The sequence below is a fragment of the Bos mutus genome, chromosome 5, assembly GCF_027580195.1.
Source record: "Bos mutus isolate GX-2022 chromosome 5, NWIPB_WYAK_1.1, whole genome shotgun sequence".
NCBI lineage: Eukaryota > Metazoa > Chordata > Mammalia > Artiodactyla > Bovidae > Bos > Bos mutus.
Genome location: NC_091621.1, coordinates 29,171,039 through 29,195,230, shown reverse-complemented (window position 1 = coordinate 29,195,230; position 24,192 = coordinate 29,171,039). Strand labels below are relative to the sequence as shown.

The 24,192-nt window shown below is 36.4% G+C and overlaps 1 protein-coding gene across 6 annotated transcripts in view; it reads right to left on the bottom strand.

The window, feature by feature from the left end:
• Positions 1-24,192, bottom strand: part of CNOT2 (CCR4-NOT transcription complex subunit 2) — a 132,036-nt gene that overhangs the window by 56,615 nt on the left and 51,229 nt on the right. Inside the window, exon 2 of one of the 6 annotated variants that reach the window (XM_070370597.1) lies at positions 1,229-1,286. The exons of the other annotated variants lie outside the window; for them this stretch is intronic. Coding sequence (XP_070226698.1) covers positions 1,229-1,249 — 21 coding nt within the window. The 5' untranslated portion in view covers positions 1,250-1,286. The remainder of the gene's footprint in view (positions 1-1,228; positions 1,287-24,192) is intronic. 6 annotated transcript variants of the gene reach the window in all.

The window sequence follows — 24,192 nt, the reverse complement described above, 5'->3', positions numbered from 1 at the left end:
GAGCTCTAAAAAAGGGGAGAGGAAGGGAATTCAAGATATTGGACATATGGTCTGCTTTGCTGGGAGATACGGATGTCTCTAAGCCTCCTAGTAGATTTAAGAAACCCTGGAACCTGAGATAAACTGTTGAGGATTCTGTATTTCAAGACCCTGCTCTGAGATGCGAAATGCCAAATACCTGGTGCCCCAACCTTTTTAAACCTGACATACTTTCTTTGAAGAAATGTTAGCAATCACAGGCCAAATTAATTTTTCCTGGGTATAATTTTGCACATCTTAGTATGTGCAAAAGAATTTAGAAATCAAGTGAATAAAAATCACGTGGTATAGATATGAGGCAACTAAAGAAGAATTTTTGAAGGCTTTCTGAGAAGCAAAAGCCTAAAATGATAATAAAGTGTAGACCCAGGGCTATACTGCCACAGAACTATTTCTAAAAAGTATGCATTAAGAAAAAAAGCTGCATTGTTAGATCATGATTTAAGATACAAGAAAGACAAGTAGAAAATGTCAAGAGTGTTGGCATTTTACACACACACACACACACACGCACACACACACACACAATTTGGTGAACTTGCTCACTCAAGTGTTGGCTAAACTTTGTACTAAGTATTGTGCTGCTTCTATACTTATTTTTACTAACCTCAAACCTAGAGAGGGGTAGAAAAGTTTCAGTCTTCCTGTCTAGATTTCGAGGAAAAAGATGTTTCAAGTTTCTATTCCTGCAAATTTTAAAAATATATAGCTACCTGACTAAAACTTTGAAAAAGGGAAGGACAGCATGTCTACAGCTACCAGAAGGAAACTAAAATTTGCCTCCTTCTGATACCAAGCTAAACATGGCAAAATTTTAACTCTATGGATGTATGCTTTCCCTGACTTCTCTTAGCTTCTTTTCTGAAAATCAGTTTTTTCGGTCCTTCAATACTTTGTGGAGAATATGAAGTTTAAAACAATCTAACACCCTTCCTTTGCATTATAATATTTATGATTTATTCAGTTTAAGGTTGTCCCTCTTTCACATCCAATAAGAAAAAATTATTTCTTAGAACACATTAGGATTTTATTTAATAATTTATGAGGTAATTTTATGAAAAATAATTCTAAGAAGCATCGTATTTTTAAACTAACAAAATGACTCACTGGTAAAATGGCCCAACATCCACCCTTAAAATACTGATGACAGTACCATCTTTTCCCCCAGCCTTTCCCACCACATACTTACCTGTGCAACTTCTTTCAACATTTGCTACTCTGGGGATTGGAAAGCTCAGAGCAGGAGGCTGAAGTGAAGAAGGAAAGGTTGGAGGGTGAGCCATGACACCAGCCCCACACTAGGAGCTTCCCTGAGATACTACAGCAGGGTTGACACCATAGCTCTGAAGTTCAAACTCCAGCAAACGATAAGAAAGGAGTCCAACCAGAACATGATAAACGATGGGATTCTTCTGCTCTTTGAAAAATAAGGAAATCATGCTATAAAGATCTGAACGTCCAGTTTCAACATTATGACTCCCTGTTCACATCTTCATTATCCCCAACCCCAGATTCACCTCTCACACCGATTCGAAGTGCTCTTCAAAACAGAGGGTGGGAGGCGAAGTCCTACAAACTTATACACAGAAAATGAGGATAGGGCTTACCTGGCCAGCATAAAAACGTCCAGAACAATATGTTAAAATACTCTGCCTACCTGGCCCTTGAATATATTCTTGCTCTCCTAAGCGTTTAATATTTAAGGCTCTCAAACACATTAATATTAACACCATCAACCAGGAAAAATTTTTAAATGACAGCGGGGCTACTTAGATGTATTTAAATTCCTAAAAGTAGACTAGTGACCTTTTTAAAATCCAGGGATAACTTTTGGTATAAGGATATTCCTTGGAGGAATTTCCTGGCAGGCCAGTGTTTAAGGAGTTTGACTTCCACTGCTGGGGCCCCAGTTCTATCTCTAGTTGTTGAACTAAGATTTTACAAGTTGTACAGAATGGCAAAAAAAAATTTCTGGGAGGAAACTAAGTTCTTAAAAGTGTTCCATTCTGATAAAAGCAAATAAGGACCCCCCTTAACTAATATAACTCTAATCAAATTAGATGATAAAAAATTAGACTTTTAGAGAAATAAATCTAAGTATAGGACTTAAATGTGACTTTTATGAGAATAAGAATCCTCATTTTATAATATAGAAAGTAAACTATCAATTCAAAGGAAACTAGATTCTGATTATTATGACTATTAAAGCTAATAAAAGAAAATGTTCATTTCGGTTACTTAAAGATAACATCTATTTAGTAACATAAATATTACTGAAGGTGGCAAATACTATAAAACCGTAAACTAGGAGGAGGAAATGGCAACACACTCCAGTATTTTTGCCTACAAAACCCCATGGACAAAAGAACCTGGGGGGTAAAAACAAAACAAAACAAAAAAACACCAAAATTGTAAACTAAATTCACTGAAGATAAAGAATACCAAATTATTTTATACGAAGCAATTAAAAAGGAAAAGTATCCCTCTAGCAAGGGAACACAAGACCTTTAAAATACTTTTAAACAGCTTGCCATAACAGTAAACACCTACTATGTGCTAAATATTTACATTTATACCCTTAAATACTTTATCCATTAGATGCTCAGAACAGAGAACATCATAAATCAAAGCGAGTAAAGAAGAAAAACACATTTATAGTGCTCCTGTACTACTCTGGCCTCCAGGCCTTAGTGAATTTACCCTTCATTACCTCTAATCTCCCACCATTCCTGCAACACTGCCCTGCTCCCCTTGATATTTCCCAAACTCAAAGGTCATACTTCTGACTTCAGGCTTTTGTATTTGTATACTTCAGGAAAGCTTTCTTCTTAGGTAGCTACATGGCTTCGGCTCACTTTACTTCGGATACTGAGCCATCCTAGTGAGGACTTCATTGTCTATTCTATTTTAGATTATACTATCCTTTGTCCTAATCCCTTGGCACCCTTTACCCCTTTTCCTATATGTGTCAACATATAACACACAATGCATTTTATCTATTTTGTTTAATGTCTTCCTATGCTCTAAAACATCAGCTCCCTGAGAACAGAATTTATTTTTGTCTCTTTGTTCACTTATGTCTCTGCAGAATCTGGAACGGTGCCTGGCACTGAATAGGCCCATAACATGCATGTGTCCTCCTCTTACTCCACACATGCTATTACCTGTGGTATGTGACAGGAACCCATCAATGCAGTGCTTACAGCACATGTGAAAGTTTTATGAGGACAACAATTATTTTAAAAAGTAATGGAATTATTCAAAAATTAATTTTTAGATTTCTGAAACATACGAATAAAACTGTTTTAGGCCTTTTCCCACTGAAATTGACAACCACTTCCAAAATACCTAATAGACACCTTCAGTGGTTAGAATGCCATACCATGAGAAGTAAATAAAAACTTCAGGATTTAAAATTACTTTTCTATTTCTTAAACTTTTTCTCAAGTTAGATTGTCTTCTTAAAAAAAGTTGCTTCACAAGTATTTCAGATTTATCAGTTTAATACGATGAGACAATACATGTTTCTTTCCTAGCAAAAAAAAAAAAAAATCCCCCTAGAAGAATTATACTACTCAGAGCCACTGGGTTGCACTGTAGTCCATGGGAATATATACTCCTTAAAGTTAGCTGAACCATTTACTGCTAGAACAGGGTAACACAGTGTGGGCCTGGTACAAATACGCACTAACATGTACTGAGTGTTTACTAAATGGTAAGCACGGCTCAAAGCACTTTATACATATTACCTCACTTAATCATAACAAAATCTCTGTAAGATGTACTTTTACTTCCAATTGAGGCACAGAAGGGTAGGGTCTACATACTCTCATCAGACTGAAAATATTTCTCTTTCACAGTTATTATGAATACCCAGTTCTTACAATTCCAATAAGATATGAAAGGCTTATTTTCCAGAAAAACCCAAGTGGATAGACTTCAAATTTTAGAAGCTGGCCAAAGTATAGGTAAGGGTGAGGCACTGGCTTGAAAATTGAGAGATGAAGTAAAGATCCACATTCTGAACTGTGGGATCCTCAGCTTTCTTTCCTTAACTTGCTTACAAACACCGTCAGATGTAAGCATCACCCCGTCCACTGCACCTTGATACTACCTGTGGAAAAACTGAATTGCTGCAGAGAAATAAATGTCACACACTAACAAAGTGAGGTCCGTCCCAATGAAAAGGCTAACTCAACTACATGTTAACACACTGTCCACAAACCCAGTAATCACTTTACTTTTTTAAAAATAATTTGAGTCACAAAAGAGCTGTTTAAAAATAGGACAGCATTCCCATATACCCCATTTTCCTCCAGTGGTAACATCTTCTTAGGACAAGTATCAAAACTAAGAAATTAGCTATTAACTAACAACTTCACCAGTTTCCCACTAACTTCCTTTTTCTGTACCAGGGTAGACATTATATTTAGTTTTATGCTTCCTTAGTCTTCTGCAACCATGGACTTTACGTCAGTCTTTCACAACACTGATGTCTTCAGTCATACCAGTGTGGCTAACACTACAGAATGTCCTGCAACTTGGGTAGGTCTGATGTTTTGTCATGACTAGATTGACGTCACACATTTTTAAAGACACATTACCACAAATGTGACATGTCCTCAAGTGCACCATATGTGATGGATATATTCCAATATATGCATCATGTGATGATAAAATGTCTTATTACAAGTGATACTAACCTTGATCTTGGTTAAAATGTGTATCTGCCAGTTTTCTCCATTGTAACTCACTATTTCCCTTTTGAAAACAGTAAACATTCTGAAAAAAATACTTTTAGAGCATGCAAATATCTGTCCTTAATTTTTGGCTCACTAATTTAGAGCATTCATCCATGGATACTACCTACAGCACCTTTTACTGTGATGGTTTAAGGATGATTTTCTATTTTCTTCATTTCTTTTACATTGTATTTGTTCATCAAAATGTTTCTGTAACTAGACAAATCATCTTTTAAAGATCTTATTCTCAAACATGAATACAAGTGTCAAAGATGTAACCTAACTGACCCAAAGTGATATAGACAGAAAGTGAAAAATAGTGTCTTAAAACCAAGAGTCTTTTAATCTATAACAATACATTCTTTCAGTTTCATTACACTACTCTTATCCCAGTAGAAAAGAGCACTTATAAATTCATATGCCCCAAGCAGTCTTTTTCACTTTCATCAAGAGGCTTTTGAGTTCCTCTTCACTTTCTGCCATAAGGGTGGTGTCATCTGCCTATCTGAGGTTACTGATATTTCTCCCAGCAATCTTGATTTCAGCTTGTGTTTCTTCCAGTCCAGCGTTTCTCCTGATGTACTCTGCATATAAGTTAAATAAGCAGGGTGACAATATACAGCCTTGACGAACTCCTTTTCCTATTTGGAACCAGTCTGTTGTTCCATGTCCAGTTCTAACTGTTGCTTCCTGACCTGCATACAGATTTCTCAAGAGGCAGATCAGGTGGTCTGGTATTCCCATCTCTTGAAGAATTTTCCACCGTTTCTTGTGATCCACACAGTCAAAGGCTTTGGCATAGTCAATAAAGCAGAAATAGATGTTTTTCTGGAACTCTCTTGCTTTTTCCATGATCCAGTGGATGTTGGCAATTTGATCTCTGGTTCCTCTGCCTTTTCTAAAACCAGCTTGAACATCAGGAAGTTCACGGTTCACGTATTGCTGAAGCCTGGCTTGGAGAATTTTGAACATTACTAGCGTGTGAGATGAGTGCAATTGTGCGGTAGTTTGAGCATTCATTGGCATTGCCTTTCTTTGGGATTGGAATGAAAACTGACCTTTTCCAGTACTGTGGCCACTGCTGAGTTTTCCAAATTTGCTGGCATATTGAGTACAGCACTTTCACAGCATCATCTTTCAGGATTTGAAATAGCTCAACCGGAATTCCATCACCTCCACTAGCTTTGTTCGTAGTGATGCCTTCTAAGGCCCACTTGACTTCACATTCCAGGATGTCTGGCTCTAGGTCAGTGATCACACCATCGTGATTATATGGGTCGTGAAGCTCTTTTTTGTACAGTTCTTCTGTGTATTCTTGCCATCTCTTAATATCTTCTGCTTCTGTTAGCCTCTTGATAAAAGTGAAAGTGGAGAGTGAAAAAGTTGGCTTAAAGCTCAACATTCAGAAAACAAAGATCATGGCATCCAGTCCCACCACTTCATGGGAAATAGATGGGCAAACAGTGGAAACAGTGTCAGACTTTATTTTTCTGAGCTCCAAAATCACTGCAGATGGTGACTGCACCCATGAAATTAAAAGATGCTTACTCCTTGGAAGCAAAGTTATGACCAACCTAGATAGCATATTCAAAAGCAGAGACATTACTTTGCCAACAAAGGTCCGTCTAGTCAAGGCTATGGGTTTTCCTGTGGTCATGTATGGATGTGAGAGTTGGACTGTGAAGAAGGCTGAGCGCCGAAGAATTGACGCTTTTGAACTGTGGTGTTGGAGAAGACTCTTGAGAGTCCCTTGGACTGCAAGGAGATCCAACCAGTCCATTCTGAAGGAGATCAGCCCTGGGATATCTTTGGAAGGAATGATGCTAAAGCTGAAACTCCAGTACTCTGGCCACCTCATGCGAAGAGTTGATTCATCGGAAAAGACCCTGATGCTGGGAGGGATTGGGGGCAGGAGGAGAAGGGGATGACAGAGGATGAGATGGCTGGATGGCATCACTGACTTGATGGACGTGAGTCTCAGTGAACTCCAGGAGTTGGTAATGGACAGGGAGGCCTGGCGTGCTGCGATTCATGGGGTCGCAAAGAGTCGGACACGACTGAGCGACTGATCTGATCTGAAGCAGTCTCTATCAGTACTTCCAGCCCTAAATAAGAAAGATCTTTTCTTTTTCCTAAGAAAAAAAAACTTCCTATTTTCATTACTATACATCATTATACACATTTACTATAATACCTTTAGTCTACTGAGGCAGGTTAAACAATGAAGATATAATATTGTACGTGACAGAATAAGGAATTCTAATTAGTAAAATTATGACCTCAGTTAAGAAGATAAATGGTCATTATATTTACAAGTCTACTGTGATTCCCTGGTGGTTCAGTGGTAAAGAATTCGCCTGCCAATGCAGGAAATGCAAGAGACTTGAGTTTGACTCCTGGGTCAGGAAGATCTCCTGGAACAGAAAATGGCAACCACTCCAGTATTCTTGCCTGGAAAATTCCATGGACAGAAGAGCCTGACGGGCTATGGTCCATGGGATTGCAAACAGTTGAACAAGACTTTGAGACTAAGCACAACAACAATATTTACAGGTCTACTAGATTCCAGGGAATCTTAAGGGAGGGAACTGACAGGGAAATTTCAATTTTTAGATTTAGGTAAAATAGAATCGCAGCTCTGATGACTCCATATATGAATTGGAATTTACTGACTTGTACTGTTTGATGTTTCTTCACAAATGATGCTAAGTGCTGAGAACAAGTCTGATATTTCATTGGATTGCATTTCACATAGTGTCTTACACAATAAAAACTATTCAAGCCTTGACTGAACACTAACTTAAAAGCTTATTTTCTCAGTCTCAAGAATGATTTTTCATCCATCTTCTCAACCAAAATAAAAATTTGTTTAAAGATGAAACCTTTTAAGATTTAGTAAGACTTCTACTTCCAACCAAGATGGAGGAGTAGGGCTCCCCTTTTTCCCATGTCATCTGAAACAACTTTTAAAATGGATTTTAAAAAATGGGTAAAATACATTTATCAATGGTTTTCAGACATAGGACATAAAGCAGTATAAAACAAGAACCCCTAAGAGAAGAGAAAGAACTGATATGAGCCTTACAACTGCCCCTGCTTATTGAATGGGGGAGTTTCCAAGTTATAATACCAAGTTGCAATACAAGGAGAGGGAGTCGTGGTGAAGGCCAGAAATTTCTGTGAATTGAGAAAGTGTAGCTGAGAAGGCAGCTAGAGCACCAAGTAAGAGAGAGCTGCAAAGAGAAAGCATTAGAGAAATCTGGAAAGGGTTCCTTTTTGGTCATCTGTGCATATGCATGTATGCAGAGGATGGGAACAGAGACAGCACAAATAATCTCTAGGCTCACACAACTGTTCCCTAAGCCAAAATAGAAAAACATAGTTCGCAGGGCATCAGATAGATTACTCAGAAGAATACAGTCTCAGTATGTGGGAACAATTAGCCTAGACTAAAAGCTACTGTGGTCCTTTGTAACAAAACTTACCATTAAAAGGGGGAGTGGGGGGGAGGGGAAGAAAGGAAGAATGTCTCAAAGGGCTCAAAAAGCTTCTACGTAACTAAAAAAGCTCAAGAACACTAACAAATACAAAAAAATAAAAATGTATAGCACTAAACAGATTAAAAATTCTAAGAACTGGCATCCAAGCAGAACAGAAGTTTCCTGGCCAGGCAAAACAATAATAAAATACATAATGGGGAACCAACAAGAGAACAGACCCAAAAATGGTACAGGTGACAGAATTAACAATGACATTATAGAGCTGTTATGGTTTGTATGTAAAGGGAAGAATAACTGGCATGATGAAGAAAAGACTGGTGAACTTTTAAAAACACAGATATAAAAAAACCATCCTAAATACATGGAGAAAAAAAAATATTTTAAAAACTGAACAGAGCAACAGTAAGCTGTGGGGCTTCATGTGATTTAATATATGTATAATTGGAGTCCCCAAGGTTGAATAGGTACGGACTAAATATTCACAAAAATAGTAGAATAAAAATCTCAACTGATTCACTTTGCTATACACTTGAAACTAACACAACACTGAAAGTCAATTATACTCCATTAAAAATTCTTAATAAAAATCCCAAATTTGATTCAAAGAGTAATAAATTCACAAATTTAAAAGGCTCAGTGAATCTCAAGCATGAGACATGAAAACTATACCAAGATATATCATAGATAAATGTGCAAAAACAAGGCAAAGGAACCAGAGATTAAATTGCCAACATCCGCTGGATCATCAAAAAAGCGAGAGAGTTCCAGAAAAACATCTATTTCTGCTCTATTGACTATGCCAAAGCCTTTGACTGTGTGGATCATAATCAACTGTGGAAAATTCTTCAAGAGATGTGAATACCAGACCACCTGACCTGTCTCTTGAGAAGCTTGTATGCAGGTCAGGAAGCAACAGTTAGAACTGGACATGGAACAACAGACTGGTTCCAAATAGGAAAAGGAGTACGTCAAGGCTGTATATTGTCACCCTGCTTATTTAACTTCTATGCAGAGTACATCATAAGAAACGCTGGGCTGGAAGAAGCACAAGCTGGAATCAAGATTGCCGGGAGAAATATCAATAACCTAAGATATGGAGATGACACCACCCTTATGGCAGAAAGTGAAGAGGAACTCAAAAGCCTCTTGATGAAAGTGAAAGAGGAGAGTGAAAAAGTTGGCTTAAAGCTCAACATTCAGAAAACTAAGATCATGGCATCTGGTCCCATCACTTCATGGCAAATGAAACCGTGTCAGACTTTATTTTTTTTGGCTCCATATCACTGCAGATGGTGACTGCAGCTATGAAATGAAAAGACGCTTACTCCTTGGAAGGAAAGTTATAACCAACCTAGACAGCATATTCAAAAGCAGAGACATTACTTTGCCAACAAAGGTCCGTCTAGTCAAGGCTATGGGTTTTCAGTGGTCATGTATGGGTGTGAGAGTTGGACATAGGATGAGATGGCTGGATGGCATCACCGATTTGATGGACATTAGTCTGGGTAAACTCCAGGAGTTGGTGATGGACAGGGAGGCCTGGCATGCTGCGATTCATGGGGTTGCAGAATAGTAACACACGACTGAGAGACTGATGAGCAACTGAACTGAACTGAACAACCAAAAAAATTTTAATAGTAGCCAGAGAAAAAGTTACAGTATTCAAAGAGGGCCAAAGATAAAACAGCAGGTCTTTTGCAGAAATGGTCTAAATTAGAAAACAGTGGAGCAAAATCTTCAAAGCATTTAAACAAAAATCTGTCAACTTTGAATTCCAGATCCAGCAAAAACTTTATCAAAAATACAAGTGAAATAAAAACTTTTTCAGATAAACGAAACCTAAATGAATTCATCACCATCAGAAATGTATCACAGTCTATCCATCGGGATAGACTGACTTTTTCAGGTCAAAGTCTATCCCAATGGAGCTTTTTCTATAGATTAACATTGCTGGAAAATCCTCATGGTATAAATATGTGTTTTGTTTTACTGTTTGTAGGAAAGAATTATATGACGAGATGCTACTAAAAGTATGAAAGATCTAATAGTCAAATTTTCTTATCTTAAGATACTGGAATATCCCAAAGGTCTACCCTATGATAGGATGTGATTAGGGTGAATATGACTTGCATTAATACTTAGAGGGCATGTGAAATTAAGAACCAGGTAGATCCATTGATTCTGACCCTAAAAGTTGCCCTAACGTAAACTGCTTCAGAGTCCCCTGCACAGCAAGGAGATCAAATCAGTCAATCCTAAAGGAAATCAACCCTGAATATTCGCTGGAAGGACTGATGCTGAAGCTCCAATACTTTGGCCACTTGATGCAAAGAGCTGGCTCACTGGAAAAGACCCTGATTCTGAGAAAGACTGAGGGCAGGAGGAGATGGGGGCAACAGAGGATGAGATGGTTGGATGGTCATCACTGACTCAATGGACATAAGTGTGAGCAAACTGTAGGAGACAGTGAAGGACAGGAAAGCCTGGCATGTTCATGGGGTCACAAACAGGACACAAGCAGGACACAACTTAGCCACCGAACAATAACAAACTGTTTGAAGAAACTGGATCCTAAAGATTATAGGTAGGGAATTTTTGAAGTCATCAGTATGTTAATATTCAAGTGGAGATCAAAGAAGGTCAACTGAAAGAACTGTGAACTGACATGACAACTGTGGGTTAGGTGAGCGTTCTTTTAAAACTTTCAAGGAACTAAGGTAAGGTGAAAGGCAGTAGAAGGAATCACAACGTGCAAAATTCTTAAAAGCAAAAATTTAATGACTTTAATTTTGCCTGTGTTACACGTAACTTAAAAAGCTTTAAAATTTTTTAAAGTCCTTCAATTAGAAGGAAAATGATAATATTATAAAGAAGTGAAGGAAGGAAAAAGAAAAGAAAGGGAGTGAGGAAGGAGGCAAGCAAGGGAAGAAACTGGAAGGAAAAGCAGAGGGAAGTTAAAAAAAGAAGAGAAGCAACGGAAAGAGAAAGAATACGATGAAAATGGATCACCAAACATTTTCAATTATTGTAATAATAAAAAGCAGAAGTAACGCTAACCCCTCCCCACCAAATTACAGTAAACAATGAGAATATGTCACAGAAATTGAAACAACTGTTTCTCTTAAGGAGTGAAATTCCCACTGAGACCTAGAGAATGGTAAAGAAATATGGTTCTAGCAGTCTAGCAGACTATTAAAAAAAAAAAATGCACCACTCATAACCAACTAAAAATGCTCCACAAAATACTCAGCCAACAACAAACATTAATTAAGCAGATACTAAGCATTATTCCCAATATTGCCAGGAGAAATATTAATAACCTCAGATACGCAGATGACACCACAAAGCCTCTTGATGAAAGTGAAAGTGGAGAGTGAAAAAGTTGGCTTAAAGCTCAACATTCAGAAAACTAAGATCATGGCATCTGGTCCCATCACTTCATGGCAAATAGATGGGGAAACAGTGGAAACAGTGTCAGACTTTATTTTTTGGGGCTCCAAAGTTACTGCAGATGGTGACTGCACCCATGAAATTAAAAGATGCTTACTCCTTGGAAGCAAAGTTATGACCAACCTAGATAGCATATTCAAAAGCAGAGACATTACTTTGCCAACAAAGGTCCGTCTAGTCAAGGCTATGGTTTTTCCTGTGGTCATGTATGGATGTGAGAGTTGGACTGTGAAGAAGGCTGAGCACCGAAGAATTGATGCTTCTGAACTGTGGTGTTGGAGAAGAGTCTTGAGAGTCCCTTGGACTGCAAGGAGATCTAACCAGTCCATTCTAAAGGAAATAAGTCCTGGGTGTTCTTTGGAAGGAATGATGCTAAAACTGAAACTCCAGTACTTTGGCTACCTCATGTGAAGAGTTGACTCATTGGAAAAGACTCTGATGCTGGGAGGAATTGGAGGCAGGAGGAAAAGGGGACGACAGAGGATGAGATGGCTGGATGGCATCACTGACTCAATGGATGTGAGTTTGAGTGAACTCTGGGAGTTGGTGATGGACATGGAGGCCTGGTGTGCTGCAATTCACAGGGTCGCAAAGAGTCGGACACAACTGAGCGACTCAACTGAACTGAACTGAACTGAAGCATTATTCTCAGGTAGGGATACAGTGTGAAGAAAATATTAGTAAAATCTAAAACAGAGATTACATTCTGATTTTTAAATGAACTTTGAACGTGGAAGATGGGGAAGAGGGAAATTCAGCACCCCAAAACGAAATGTTTACATTTCCAAACAGAAATTTGCTCAAGGTAGAAAGCTATTAAAGACATCTCATAAAGCAGGTAACTTAAAACCCCTTAGTGAAGAATGCATCAAAAATTCTTGATGGCCCTAACTAAATTTGATGCTGGCAGAAGCAGGTAAAGCAATCTCTTCTGAGAATCTATAGCCAAAGCAGCCCAAATTCACATTACCTGTATGGACTACAACTTCAAATCAACATTTTCTTTTGAATTGGGCCTGGATTTGGTAGTACCTTAGGCACTGGCAGAAGCATAGGCAAATCCCCTTGGGAAAAATGTCTTTTCACCCATTCCTCAAAGAAATCCTACAGATTTTTAAGAAACATAAAATGGTAACTAACTTACACACAAATACAAAGAATTAAGGTACCATAAGTGAGAACCAGCAGAAACAAGAAACATTAGAGTGATCTGCATCAACTTTCAACTGCTGGAGTCAAAATCTAAACAAAAAAATAAATAATGTTAAAAATGTGAATAATGATAAATATGCAGGCACAAAAGATATGGACAAGATTAACAAAGCTGGTCTCATGGAAACAAAGCAATATACCGGCCACCTGGTCAATATGCATTTTGTTTAAGTATATAAATAATTGATATCATACTGACCACATTCTCTAGCTACAGTGGAATACATGAGAAATCAGCAATAGGAAGATAATAAGAAAAATCTCGTAAGTTTGGAAAATTAAAAACACTTAAAATTAAAGAACAGTAAAACAAGCCCTAAAAGAATAAAAAGAAATAACTTAGTAAAGAGCATAAACTGATGAATATAAAACAAAAATAAATTTAAAAAACAGGTAAATGAAGCTAGAAGTTGATTACAAAGTGACAAATCCCTAGCAAGGGTGACAAATTAAGAGGAAAAGGCACACAATAAAAAAATCTTAAGGATAAAAAAGGTGTTAAAGAGAAAAAATATAAATAAGAAGGTAGCATTATGAGTAATTTCTTAATCCTAATAAAGCGTATCTACAAAAAAAAAAAAAAATCCTGCACCAAATATCTTATTTACTGACAACTTAAAGCTTGTAGGACAAGTAAAACAAGAGAAAAGAGTTCTACTATTTACACTTCTATTCAATATTGTATCAGAAATACAACTGAGTTCTGAAAAGATATCTGTCATAAAAAATATAAAGTATCAAAATTATAACCTACAGATGATATATTTATTTACACAAAAGACACTCAAAGAACCTACAGATAAATTATAAGAATAAAATTTCAGTAACATTAACTAATGGATACAATAATCAAGTTTAAAAGTCAAATGTATGTCAATATAACAGTGACATCTATAAAATATAATTTAAAAAATATAATTTACCAAAAAAAACAACAAAAAGTACTTATGTATAACCCTGACTAAAGATTTATAAGTCCATTGCTTAAAAAAATCTTTTGAAGTAAAAATTTACTGAGAGAAAATATAGAAGACCTCAGTGTATGAATTCAGAGAGGAAGAATATCATGAATATGTCAATTTTTCCCCAAATAAAAATGAAGGTAATAAAATTCCACTTGTAAACACAATACTTTTCTTTTCAATTCTAAATCTGTCATTGAACAAAGGCCAAGAAAGTTAAGACAATAATAAAAACCAAAGTGGAGAGACAGACATGAACATCTGATGCAAAGCTATAGTAAAAGAAAATGGGCTACTGGTGCAGGCAGAGACAAACACACCAAAGGAACCAAACAAAGACATAAGAAACAGATCCATGAATATAATCAAACTGATTTATAGCAAAGTAATGCTGATTAGGAGGAAGGGAGAACAAGATCAATACATGATGTTAATACAACTGATTATGCTAACAAAAGGAATTTGGTCTCCTCACACCATATAAAAAAAATAAATCAATCTCAGAAGAATATGGAAGACAAAACTAAAAATTTTTTAAAAGATATGACAATATCTTCATTTACTTAATTTCAATAAGGAAATATGTCTCCAGCACAATCTCAATAAATTTGAAAATTTTTAAATTTGACATTATTAAACGTCAGATCAATATAAACACTGTTGATGGGACTCAAAGTTGGTATAAGGACATCTAAACATATTCCTAGAAGATTGATTGTGAATCTAATTTTCATAAAATTTAAGACTATGACATGGTTCAGAAAACTTCTCTAACTTCATAAAGCTCCTTCTATTTTTATGCAGTCTCTAAAAGTACAATGGCATGTCTTGTAAGGTTTTCTTTTATCTCCCTCTCCCACTCTGTTCCCCTCTCCCACTTTTATCTCCTTTTCTTTCCTCTGTCTCTGTTGCCCCTATGCTCCTCAATTTTGGTCCCACTCTCAGAAACTTCTCAATGGGTCCTACAAGTGAGCATTAGCGGGTAAGTCTTGAGAGCTCAGAGCTGGGCGACTCAATCACTGCAGGCCTCAGCATAGGTCCTTTCCACTGATCCAGCCAGGCAGGCAAAAACTCCCCAATTTCAAAAGGCCTCATTACACTTTCAAACGGGTTGTTCACCACTTTGAGGTGCTTCTATGCTCAGGTCCAGACACCCCAATGCTTCTCTCTACTTTCTTATACATAAAAAACTGATAAATTTAAGTCTTTTGTTAATCTTTCATCTGCTTGTATCTTGAGGTTCATGGAGATACTTCATCTCTAGCTTTTGTTACAAATGTTTTCATGGGTTTTTATTTTCTATCTAGTTGTTCTATTTTTACGTGGAAATTCAGAAAGATAAAAAGCAAAAAACTAAGTTTCACTCTCAGTGCAATCACTCCAGACCTAAGTAAGGTCTGAGACTATATTTTATTTATCTTTTATTTTAATTGGAGACTAATTACTTTACAATATTGTGGTGGGTTTTGCCATACATTCACATGAATCAGCCATGGGTGTACATGTGTTCCCCATCCTGACTCTCCCTCCCCATTCCATCCCTCAGGGTCATCCCAGTGCACCAGCCCTGAGCACCCTGTTTCATGCATCGAACTTGGACTGGCAATCTATTTCACGTATGACAATATACATGTTTCAATGATATTCTATCAGATCATCTCACCCTCACATTCTCCCACAGAGTCCAACAATCTGTTCTTCACATCTGTGTCTCTTTTACTATCTCACATATAGGGTCATCGTTACCACCTTTCTAAATTCCATATATATGCGTTAATATATTGTATTGGTGTTTTTCTTTCTGACTTACTTCGCTCTGTATAATAGGCTCCAGTTTCATCCACTTCATTAGAACTGATTCAAATGCATTCTTTTTAATAGCTGAGTAATATTCCATTGTGTATATGTACCACAGCCTTCTTATCCATTCATCTGTCAGTGGACATCTAGGTTGCTTACATGTCCTGGCTATTATAAACAGTGCTGTGATAAACACTGGGGTACATGTGTCTCTTTCAATTCTGGTTTCCTCGGTGTGTATGCTCAGCAGTGGGATTGCTGGGTCATATGGCAGTTCTATTTCCACTTTTTTAAGGAATCTCCACACTGTTCTCCATAGCAGCTATACTACTTTGCATTCCCACCAACAGTGTAAGAGGGTTCTCTTTCTCCACACCCTCTCCAGCATTTATTGCTTGTAGACTTTTGGATAGCAGCCATTGACCAGCGTGAGATGGTACCTCATTGTGGTTTTGATTTGCATTTCTCTGATAATGAGTGATGTTGAGCATCTTTTCATGTGTCTGTTAGCCATCTGTATGTCTTCTTTGGAGAAATGTCTGTTTAGTTCTTTGGCCCATTTTTTGATTGGGTCATTTATTTTTCAGGAATTGAGCTGCAGGAGTTACTTGTATATTTTTGAGATTAATTCTTTGTCAATTGCTTCATTTGCTATTATTTTCTCCCATTCTGAAGGCTGTCTTTCACCTTGCTTATAGTTTCCTTCATTGTGCAAAAGCTTTTAAGTTTAATTAGGTCCCATTTGTTTATTTTTGCTTTTATTTCCATTACTCTGAGAGATGGGTCATAGAGAATCCTGCTATAATTTATGTCAGAGAGTGGTTTGCTTATGTTTTCCTCTAGGAGTTCTATGGTTTCTGGTCTTACATTTAGATCTTTAATCCATTTTGAGTTTATTTTTGTGTATGGTGTTAGAAAGTGTTCTAGTTTCATTCTTTTACAAATGGTTGACAAGTTTTCCCAGCACCACCTGTTAAATAGATTGTCTTTTCTCTATTGTATATTCTTGCCTCATTTGTCAAAGATAAGGTGTCCATGGGTGTGTGGATTTATCTCTGGGCTTTCTATTGTGTTCCACTGATCTATGTTTCTGTCTTTATGCCAGTACCATACTGTCTTGATGACTGTTGCTTTGTAGTATAGCGTGAAGTCAGGCAGGTTGATTCCTCCAGTTCCATTCTTCTTTCTCAAGATTGCTTTGGCTATTCGAGATTTTTTGTAATTCCATACAAACTGTGGAATTGTTTGTTCTAATTCTCTGAAAAAAACCGTTGGTAGCTTGATAGGGATTGCATTGAATCTATAGATTGCTTTGGGCAGTATACTCATTTTCACTACATTGATTCTTCCAATCCATGAACATGGTATATTTCTCCATCTATTTGTGTCATCTTTGATTTCTTTCACCAGTGTTTTATAGTTTTCTATATATAGGTCTTTTGTTTCTTTAGGTAGGTCTACTCCTAAGTACTTTATTCTTTTCGTTGCAATGGTGAATGGAATTGTTTCCTTAATTTCTCTGTTTTCTCATTGTTAGTGTATAGGAATGCAAAGGATTTCTGTGTGTTAATTTTATATCCTGGAACTTTACTGTATTCACTGATTAGCTCCAGTAATTTTCTGATGGAGTCTTCAGGGCTTTCTATGTACAGGATCATGTCATCTGCAAACAGTGGGAGTTTTACTTCTTCTTTTCCAATCTGGATTCCTTTTATTTATGTTTTTGCTCTGATTGCTGTGGCCAAAACTTCCAAAACTATGTTGAACAGCAGTAGTGAGAGTGGGCATCCTTGTCTTGTTCCTGACTTTAGGGGAAATGCTTTAAGTTTTTCAACATTGAGGATAATGTTTGCTGTGGGTTTATCATATATGGCTTTTATTATGTTGAGGTATGTTTCTTCTATGCCTGCTTTCTGGAGGGTTTTTGTCATAAATGGATGTTGAATTTTGTCAAAGGCTTTCTCTGCATCTATTGAGACAATCATGTGGTTTTTATCTTTTAATTTGTTAATGTGGTGTATCACATTGACTGATTTGCGAATATTGAAGAATCTTTGCATCCCTGGGATAAAGCCCACTTGGTCATGATATATGATCTTTTTAACATGTTGGATTCTGTCTGCTAGAATTTTGTTAAGGATTTTTGCATCTATGTTCATCAGTGATATTGGCCTGTAGTTTTTTTGTGGCATCTTTGTCTGGTTTTGGTGTTAGGATGATGGTGGCATCATAGAATGAGATTGGAAGTTTACCTTCCTCTGCAATTTTCTGGAAGAGTTTGAGTAGGATAGGTGTTAGCTCTTCTCTAAATTGTTGGTAGAATTCAGCTGTGAAGCCATCTGGTCCTGGGCTTTTGTTTGTTGGAAGATTTTTGATTATGGTTTCAATTTCTGTGCTTGTGATGGGTCTATTAAGATTTTCTATTTCTTCATGGTTCAGTTTTGGAAAGTTATACTTTTCTAAGAATTTGTCCATTTATTCCAAGTTATCCATTTTATTGGCATATAATTGCTGACAGTAGTCTCTTATGACCCTTTGTATTTCTGTGTTGTCTGTTGTGATTTCTCCATTTTCATTTCTAATTTTGTTGATTTGATTTTTCTCCCTTTGTTTCTTAACGAGTCTGGCTAATGGTATGTCTATTTTATTTATCTTCTTGAAGAACCAGCTTTTAGCTTTGTTGATTTTTGCTATGGTCTCTTGTTTCTTTTGCATTTATTTCTGCCCTAATTTTTGTGATTTCTTTCCTTCCACTCACCCTGGGGTTCTTCATTTCTTCCTTTTCTAGGTGCTTTAGGTGTAGAGTTAGGTTATTTATTTGATTTCTCTCCTGTTTCTTGATATAGGCTTGTATTGCTATGAACCTTCCCCTTAGCACTGTTTTTTCTGAATCCCATAGGTTTGGGGTTGTTGTGTTTTCATTTTCATTCATTTCGATGCATATTTTTATTTCTTTTTTGATTTCTTCTGTGACTTGTTGGTTATTCAGAAGTGTGTTGTTTAGCCTCCATATGTTTGTATTTTTAATATTTTTTTTTCCTGTAGCTGATATACTGCATTGTGATCAGAAAATATGCTTGAGATTATTTCAATTTTTTTGAATTTACCAAGGTTTGATTTATGGCCCAAGATGTGATCTATCCTGGTAGAAGGTTCCGTGTGCGCTTGAGAAAAAGGTGAAATTCACTGTTTTAGGGTGAAATGTCCCAAAGATATCAATTAGGTCTAACTGGTCCATTGTATCATTTAAAGTTTGTGTTTCCTTGCTAATTTTCTGTTTAGTTGATCTATCCATAGGGGTAAGTGGGGTATTAAAGTCTCCCACTATTATTGTGTTGCTGTTAATTTCCCCTTTCATATTTGTTAGCATTTGCCTTACATATTGTGGTGCTCCTATGTTGGGTACATATATAATTGTTATATCTTCTTCTTGGATTGATCCTTTGATCATTATGTAGTGTCCTTCTTTGTCTCTTTTCAGGGCTTTTATTTCAAAATCTATTTTATCTGATATGAGTATTGCTACTTTTGCTTTCTTTTGGTCTCCGTTTGTATGAAATATCTTTTTCCAGCCCTTCACTTTCAATCTGTATGTGTCCCTAGGTTTGAGGTGGGTCTCTTGTAGACAGCATATATAGGGGTCTTGTTTTTGTATCCATTCAGCCAGTCTTTGTCTTTTGGTTGGGGCATTCAACCCATTTACATTTAAGGTAATTATTGATAAGTGTGATCCCTTTACCATTTACTTTGTTGTTTTGGGTTTGAGTTTATACACCCTTTCTGTGTTTCCTGTCTAGAGAAGATCCTTTAGCATTTGTTGGAGAGCTGGTTTGGTGGTGGTGAATTCTCTCAGCTTTTGCTTGTCTGTAAAGCTTTTGATTTCTCCTTCATATTTGAATGAGATCCTTGTTGGGTAAAGTAATCTGGGTTGTAGGTTTTTCTCTCATCATTCTAAGTATGTCCTGCCATTTCTTTCTGGCCTGAAGAATTTCTACTGAAAGATCAACTGTTATCCTTATGGGGATCCCCTTGTGGGTTATTTGTTGTTTTTCCCTTCCTGCTTTTAATATTTGTTCTTTGTGTTTGATCTTCATTAATTTGATTAATATGCATCTTGGGGTGTTTTGCCTTGGGTTTATCCTGTTTGGGACTCTCTGGGATTCTTGGACTTGGGTGGCTATTTCCTTCCCCACTTTAGGGAAGTTTTCAACTATTATCTCCTAAAGTATTTTCTCATGGCCTTCCTTTTTGTCCTCTTCTTCTGGGACACCTACGATTCGAATGTTGGGGTGTTTAACATTGTCCCAGAGGTCTCTGAGGTTGTCCTCATTTCTTTTAATTTTTTTCTTTTTCCTCTCTGCTTCATTTATTTCCACCATTCTATCTTGCACCCCAGTTATCCTATCTTCTGCATCAGTTATTCTACTGTTGGTTCCCTCCAGAGTGCCTTTGATCTCAGTTACTGCATTATTCATTATTGATTGACTCTTTTTTATTTCTTCTAGGTCCTTGTTAAAAGTTTCTTGCATCTTCTCAATCCTTGCTGAGACTGTATTTTAAAAAGTAACTTTGCACCAATGTTTTCTTAGGTTAGTCTCCCAAAGCAAAATGAGACCTAATCAAGCTTGTAAGCTTTTACACACCAAAGGAAACCCTAAAATAAACAAAACAAAAAGACAACCTAGAGGCTGGGAGAAAATATTTGCAAATGATGCAACTGACAAGGGCTTAATTTCCAAAATATTCAAACAGCTCATACAATTCAACAACAAAACAATCCAATCAAAAAATGAGCAAAAGAACTAGACAGACATTTCTCCAAAGAAGACATACAGATGGGCAACAAGCACATGAAAGGATGCTCAACATCACTAATTATTACAATAAGGTACTGTCTCACTCCAGTCAGAATGGCCATCGTTAGAAAGCCTACAAATAAATGATAGGGATTCCCTGGTGGTTCAGTGGTAAAGAATCTGCCTGACAATGCAGGAGACATAGGTTCAATCCTTGATTTGGAAAGATCCCACATGTGGCGGAACAACTAAGCCCATGAGCCACAACTATTGAGCCGACATGTTGCAACTACTGAAGCCTATGGGCCCTAGAACCTGTGCTCCACAACAAGAGAAGCCACCACAGTGAGAAGCCCACAACTGCAACTAGAGAGTAGCCCCCGTTCACCGCAGCCTAGCATAAGACCTAAGAAAAACCGTGCAGCAGCAAAGACCTAGCACACCCATAAATGAATAAAATTATATATATATGCATGTGTGTATATATATATTTATATACATATAAGAGTCTGCAAACTCTAAAAACAAAAATAATAAATACTGAATAGAATGCAGAGAAAAGGGAACCAACCCTCTCACACTGTTGGTGAAAATATAAATTGGTATACTCATATGGAAAACACTATAGAGGTTCCTCGAAAAACCAAAACTAGAGTTGCCATATGATCCAGGAATCCTACTCCTGGGCATATACCCAGACAAAACTGCAATTCAAAAAGATACACGCACCCCCATGTTCACAGTAGCACTATTTACAATGGCCAAGACATGGAAACATCTGTCCATCAACAGATAAATGGATAAAGATGGGGTACATATACATAAAGGAAAACTAATCAGCCATAAAAAAAAAAGGATGAAATAACACCATTTGCAGCAACACAGATACAACTAGAGATTATCATACTAAATAAATCAGAAAGAGCAAGACAAACACTACAAGGTATTACCTATACGTGGAATCTAAAGTATGACACAAATGAACCTATCCATGAAACAGAATCACAGTACAGAGAACAGCTGGTGGTTGCCAAGGGGAGGGGGTTAGGCGAGGGATGGAAAGGGAGGTTGGAATTGGTAGATGTAAGCTTTTATATACAGAATGGATAAAGAATAAGATCCTACTGTATAGCACAGAGAACTATATTCAATATCCTATGATAAACCATAATTAAAAAGAATATTTTAAAAAAGAATGTATATATGTATAGCTGAATCACTTTGTTGTTCAGCAATAATTAACACAACATTGTAAATCAACCGTATTTATACTTCAGTTTAAAAAAGGTAACTGCTTCTATATTTTCTCTGATTGACAGAAATATCTACATTAATGTTTTACTTTGCTATTTAATCATGAATAGATTCCAAATTCATGATTGGGGCAAATCACTTCAACGTAAAATGTATTTCTGAAAGAGAACACAATTATTTCATATGCAAAAACCTAGAACTAAGTTCCCAAAGAAGCACCACAGTGAACACATGGGGATGCTGCCAGGTATTTTAAATCTTCTTGGGAAACAAGGCAGTATCTGTCAGATACCATATGAACTATGTAAGTGTTTAGATCTAGTTATTTAATTGAACGAAACTTTTAACATGTCTGTTGGCCGAGGGGCACTGTGAAAAAATTACTAAGATACCATGGGTGCCATAAAACCACATATCTTAATGAAACTTGCCTTTTGGAAAGCAAATTTCACCTCATTTGATGATTTCATAAGATGAGTAAAAGAGTATCAGAATACACACATTCAAAGAAAGAGCAACACTGTTATTATCATGTAATAAGCCAACCAATGAGGAACCTGGGAATTCATTGGATGTCTTTGGTTGGCCAGAGGAAGAAAAAGACCCATAAATGATAAATGAATGTCAAAAATGTATTTTAAACCAATATTTAGGTTGTGGAGTCAAAAAAACTTTTGTAGCTATTAATATGATCATGAAATGAACAGAAGCACTGCATTTTAAATGCAACTTCGAAAGCAATCTCATTTTAGCAGGAATTATATAACTGCAAATTAAGAGAACTTAATAGTCATGCAATTTGAGGTTTTTTACTCCCCGTCCTTCATCTGTAGCTACAGCCCTTCGTCTCCAAGATTTTCAAGAGCAATGAACTGTGAACCAGTTCACTGGCTTCAGGTATTTTATTTATTTTTGAATGAATTCCTTCCTCAGCTCACTCTTGCTCACCTCAATCCAATGCCAAAGAGCAACAATGACTGAAACCTTCATCCTTCTGCTCTATGCACTATATCTGACAATTCTTCGCTAAGTATATTCATTTTTCAAAAATTCTTTTTTAAGTGTTCTTTATATTATGTATCTGTAGCATTAATATATCAGATTCTAAAATGCTTTGATGCTAGTGCTGTTTTCAATCATATAAGAAGTTATCAAGAAAAGGTTATAAGCTACTAGATGGCTCTAAGACACCATCCATTGTAAGATGCATCCTGATAGCAGAAAGACAAAAATTTCCAATACTGTGTTATAACTTACAATAAAGAAATGGAGTACACCACTGCTTACTTACATTTTCACTGCAGTAAATAAAAAAAAAAATTAATTTGTATTCAGTATTGTACAGTACTCTTGTATACTGAATGGAAGCTCACCTACTAGATGCATTTGTATGTGCACCATCAACTGTTAAATGATTAGGTAACTTGTGTTTTAAATGCTTTCCTTAAGCAGAATTGTCAGATATCTGAAATGCTGATCTGAACTGTCAGATACGTGTTGAGTGTTTTCTATTATAATATCTGGGAACTTGTTTATGGTTTGATGTGGGCTGGAAATTTTTTTTTTCTATTAAAAATAACAGAATATAGGGTACCACTTCTTAAAAAACGGACACACACTAAAGATGCACCTGTATACTGAATAGGTATGTAACAAAAATATAAAAACTAGTAAGTACTTACTGGGAAGGAGGCAAGTTGAAGGGTGGGGCATGGAAATATCTATATTAGGTACAATATGCAAATTGCTGAAATATGTATATTTGTTAAAAACGATAACAAATCATATTTGTACCTATAGAATTACTAGAAAAAACAGACACACTAAATTGTTAACAGTAAAATTACAAACTTTTACGTTCTATAGCTCTGTAATTATAAAATAATAAAATGGAAATAAAATATTTAATGGAAGGGGGAGAGAGGAGGAACCAGTAATACAATCACTGCCATCGTTTGTTCTCTGACATGACATATTTCACAAAGTTAATGTGGTATTTTAGATTATGAGCTATTCTTAAGGGACATACAGACTGGGATGCATTAGATCTAGTTTATAGATAATATACATTGAACTAGCCAACATATGGTATGATCAGCAAGCTCAAATTAAAAAAAAAGTAATATCCTAAAAATACTGGATATATATATGTAGCATTTCCCTTGGCACACTGTGCAATTTCTGTTAACTTCTTTCTTTGTTTAATTTTATTACAACAATGTGCCTTTGAACACCTATTATGTAACTTAAACCATTTGGTACTGCCAGTAGTACCAAAATATCAATAAATACGGCTCCAGTTTTCAAGAAGCTTAATATATAGAAACACTGTCCAATACAACTTTCTACAACAATGGAAAAAGTTCTATATCTGCACTGTTCAATATGGTGGCCATTAATAGCATGCAACTATTGAGCATTTGCAACATGGCTGACA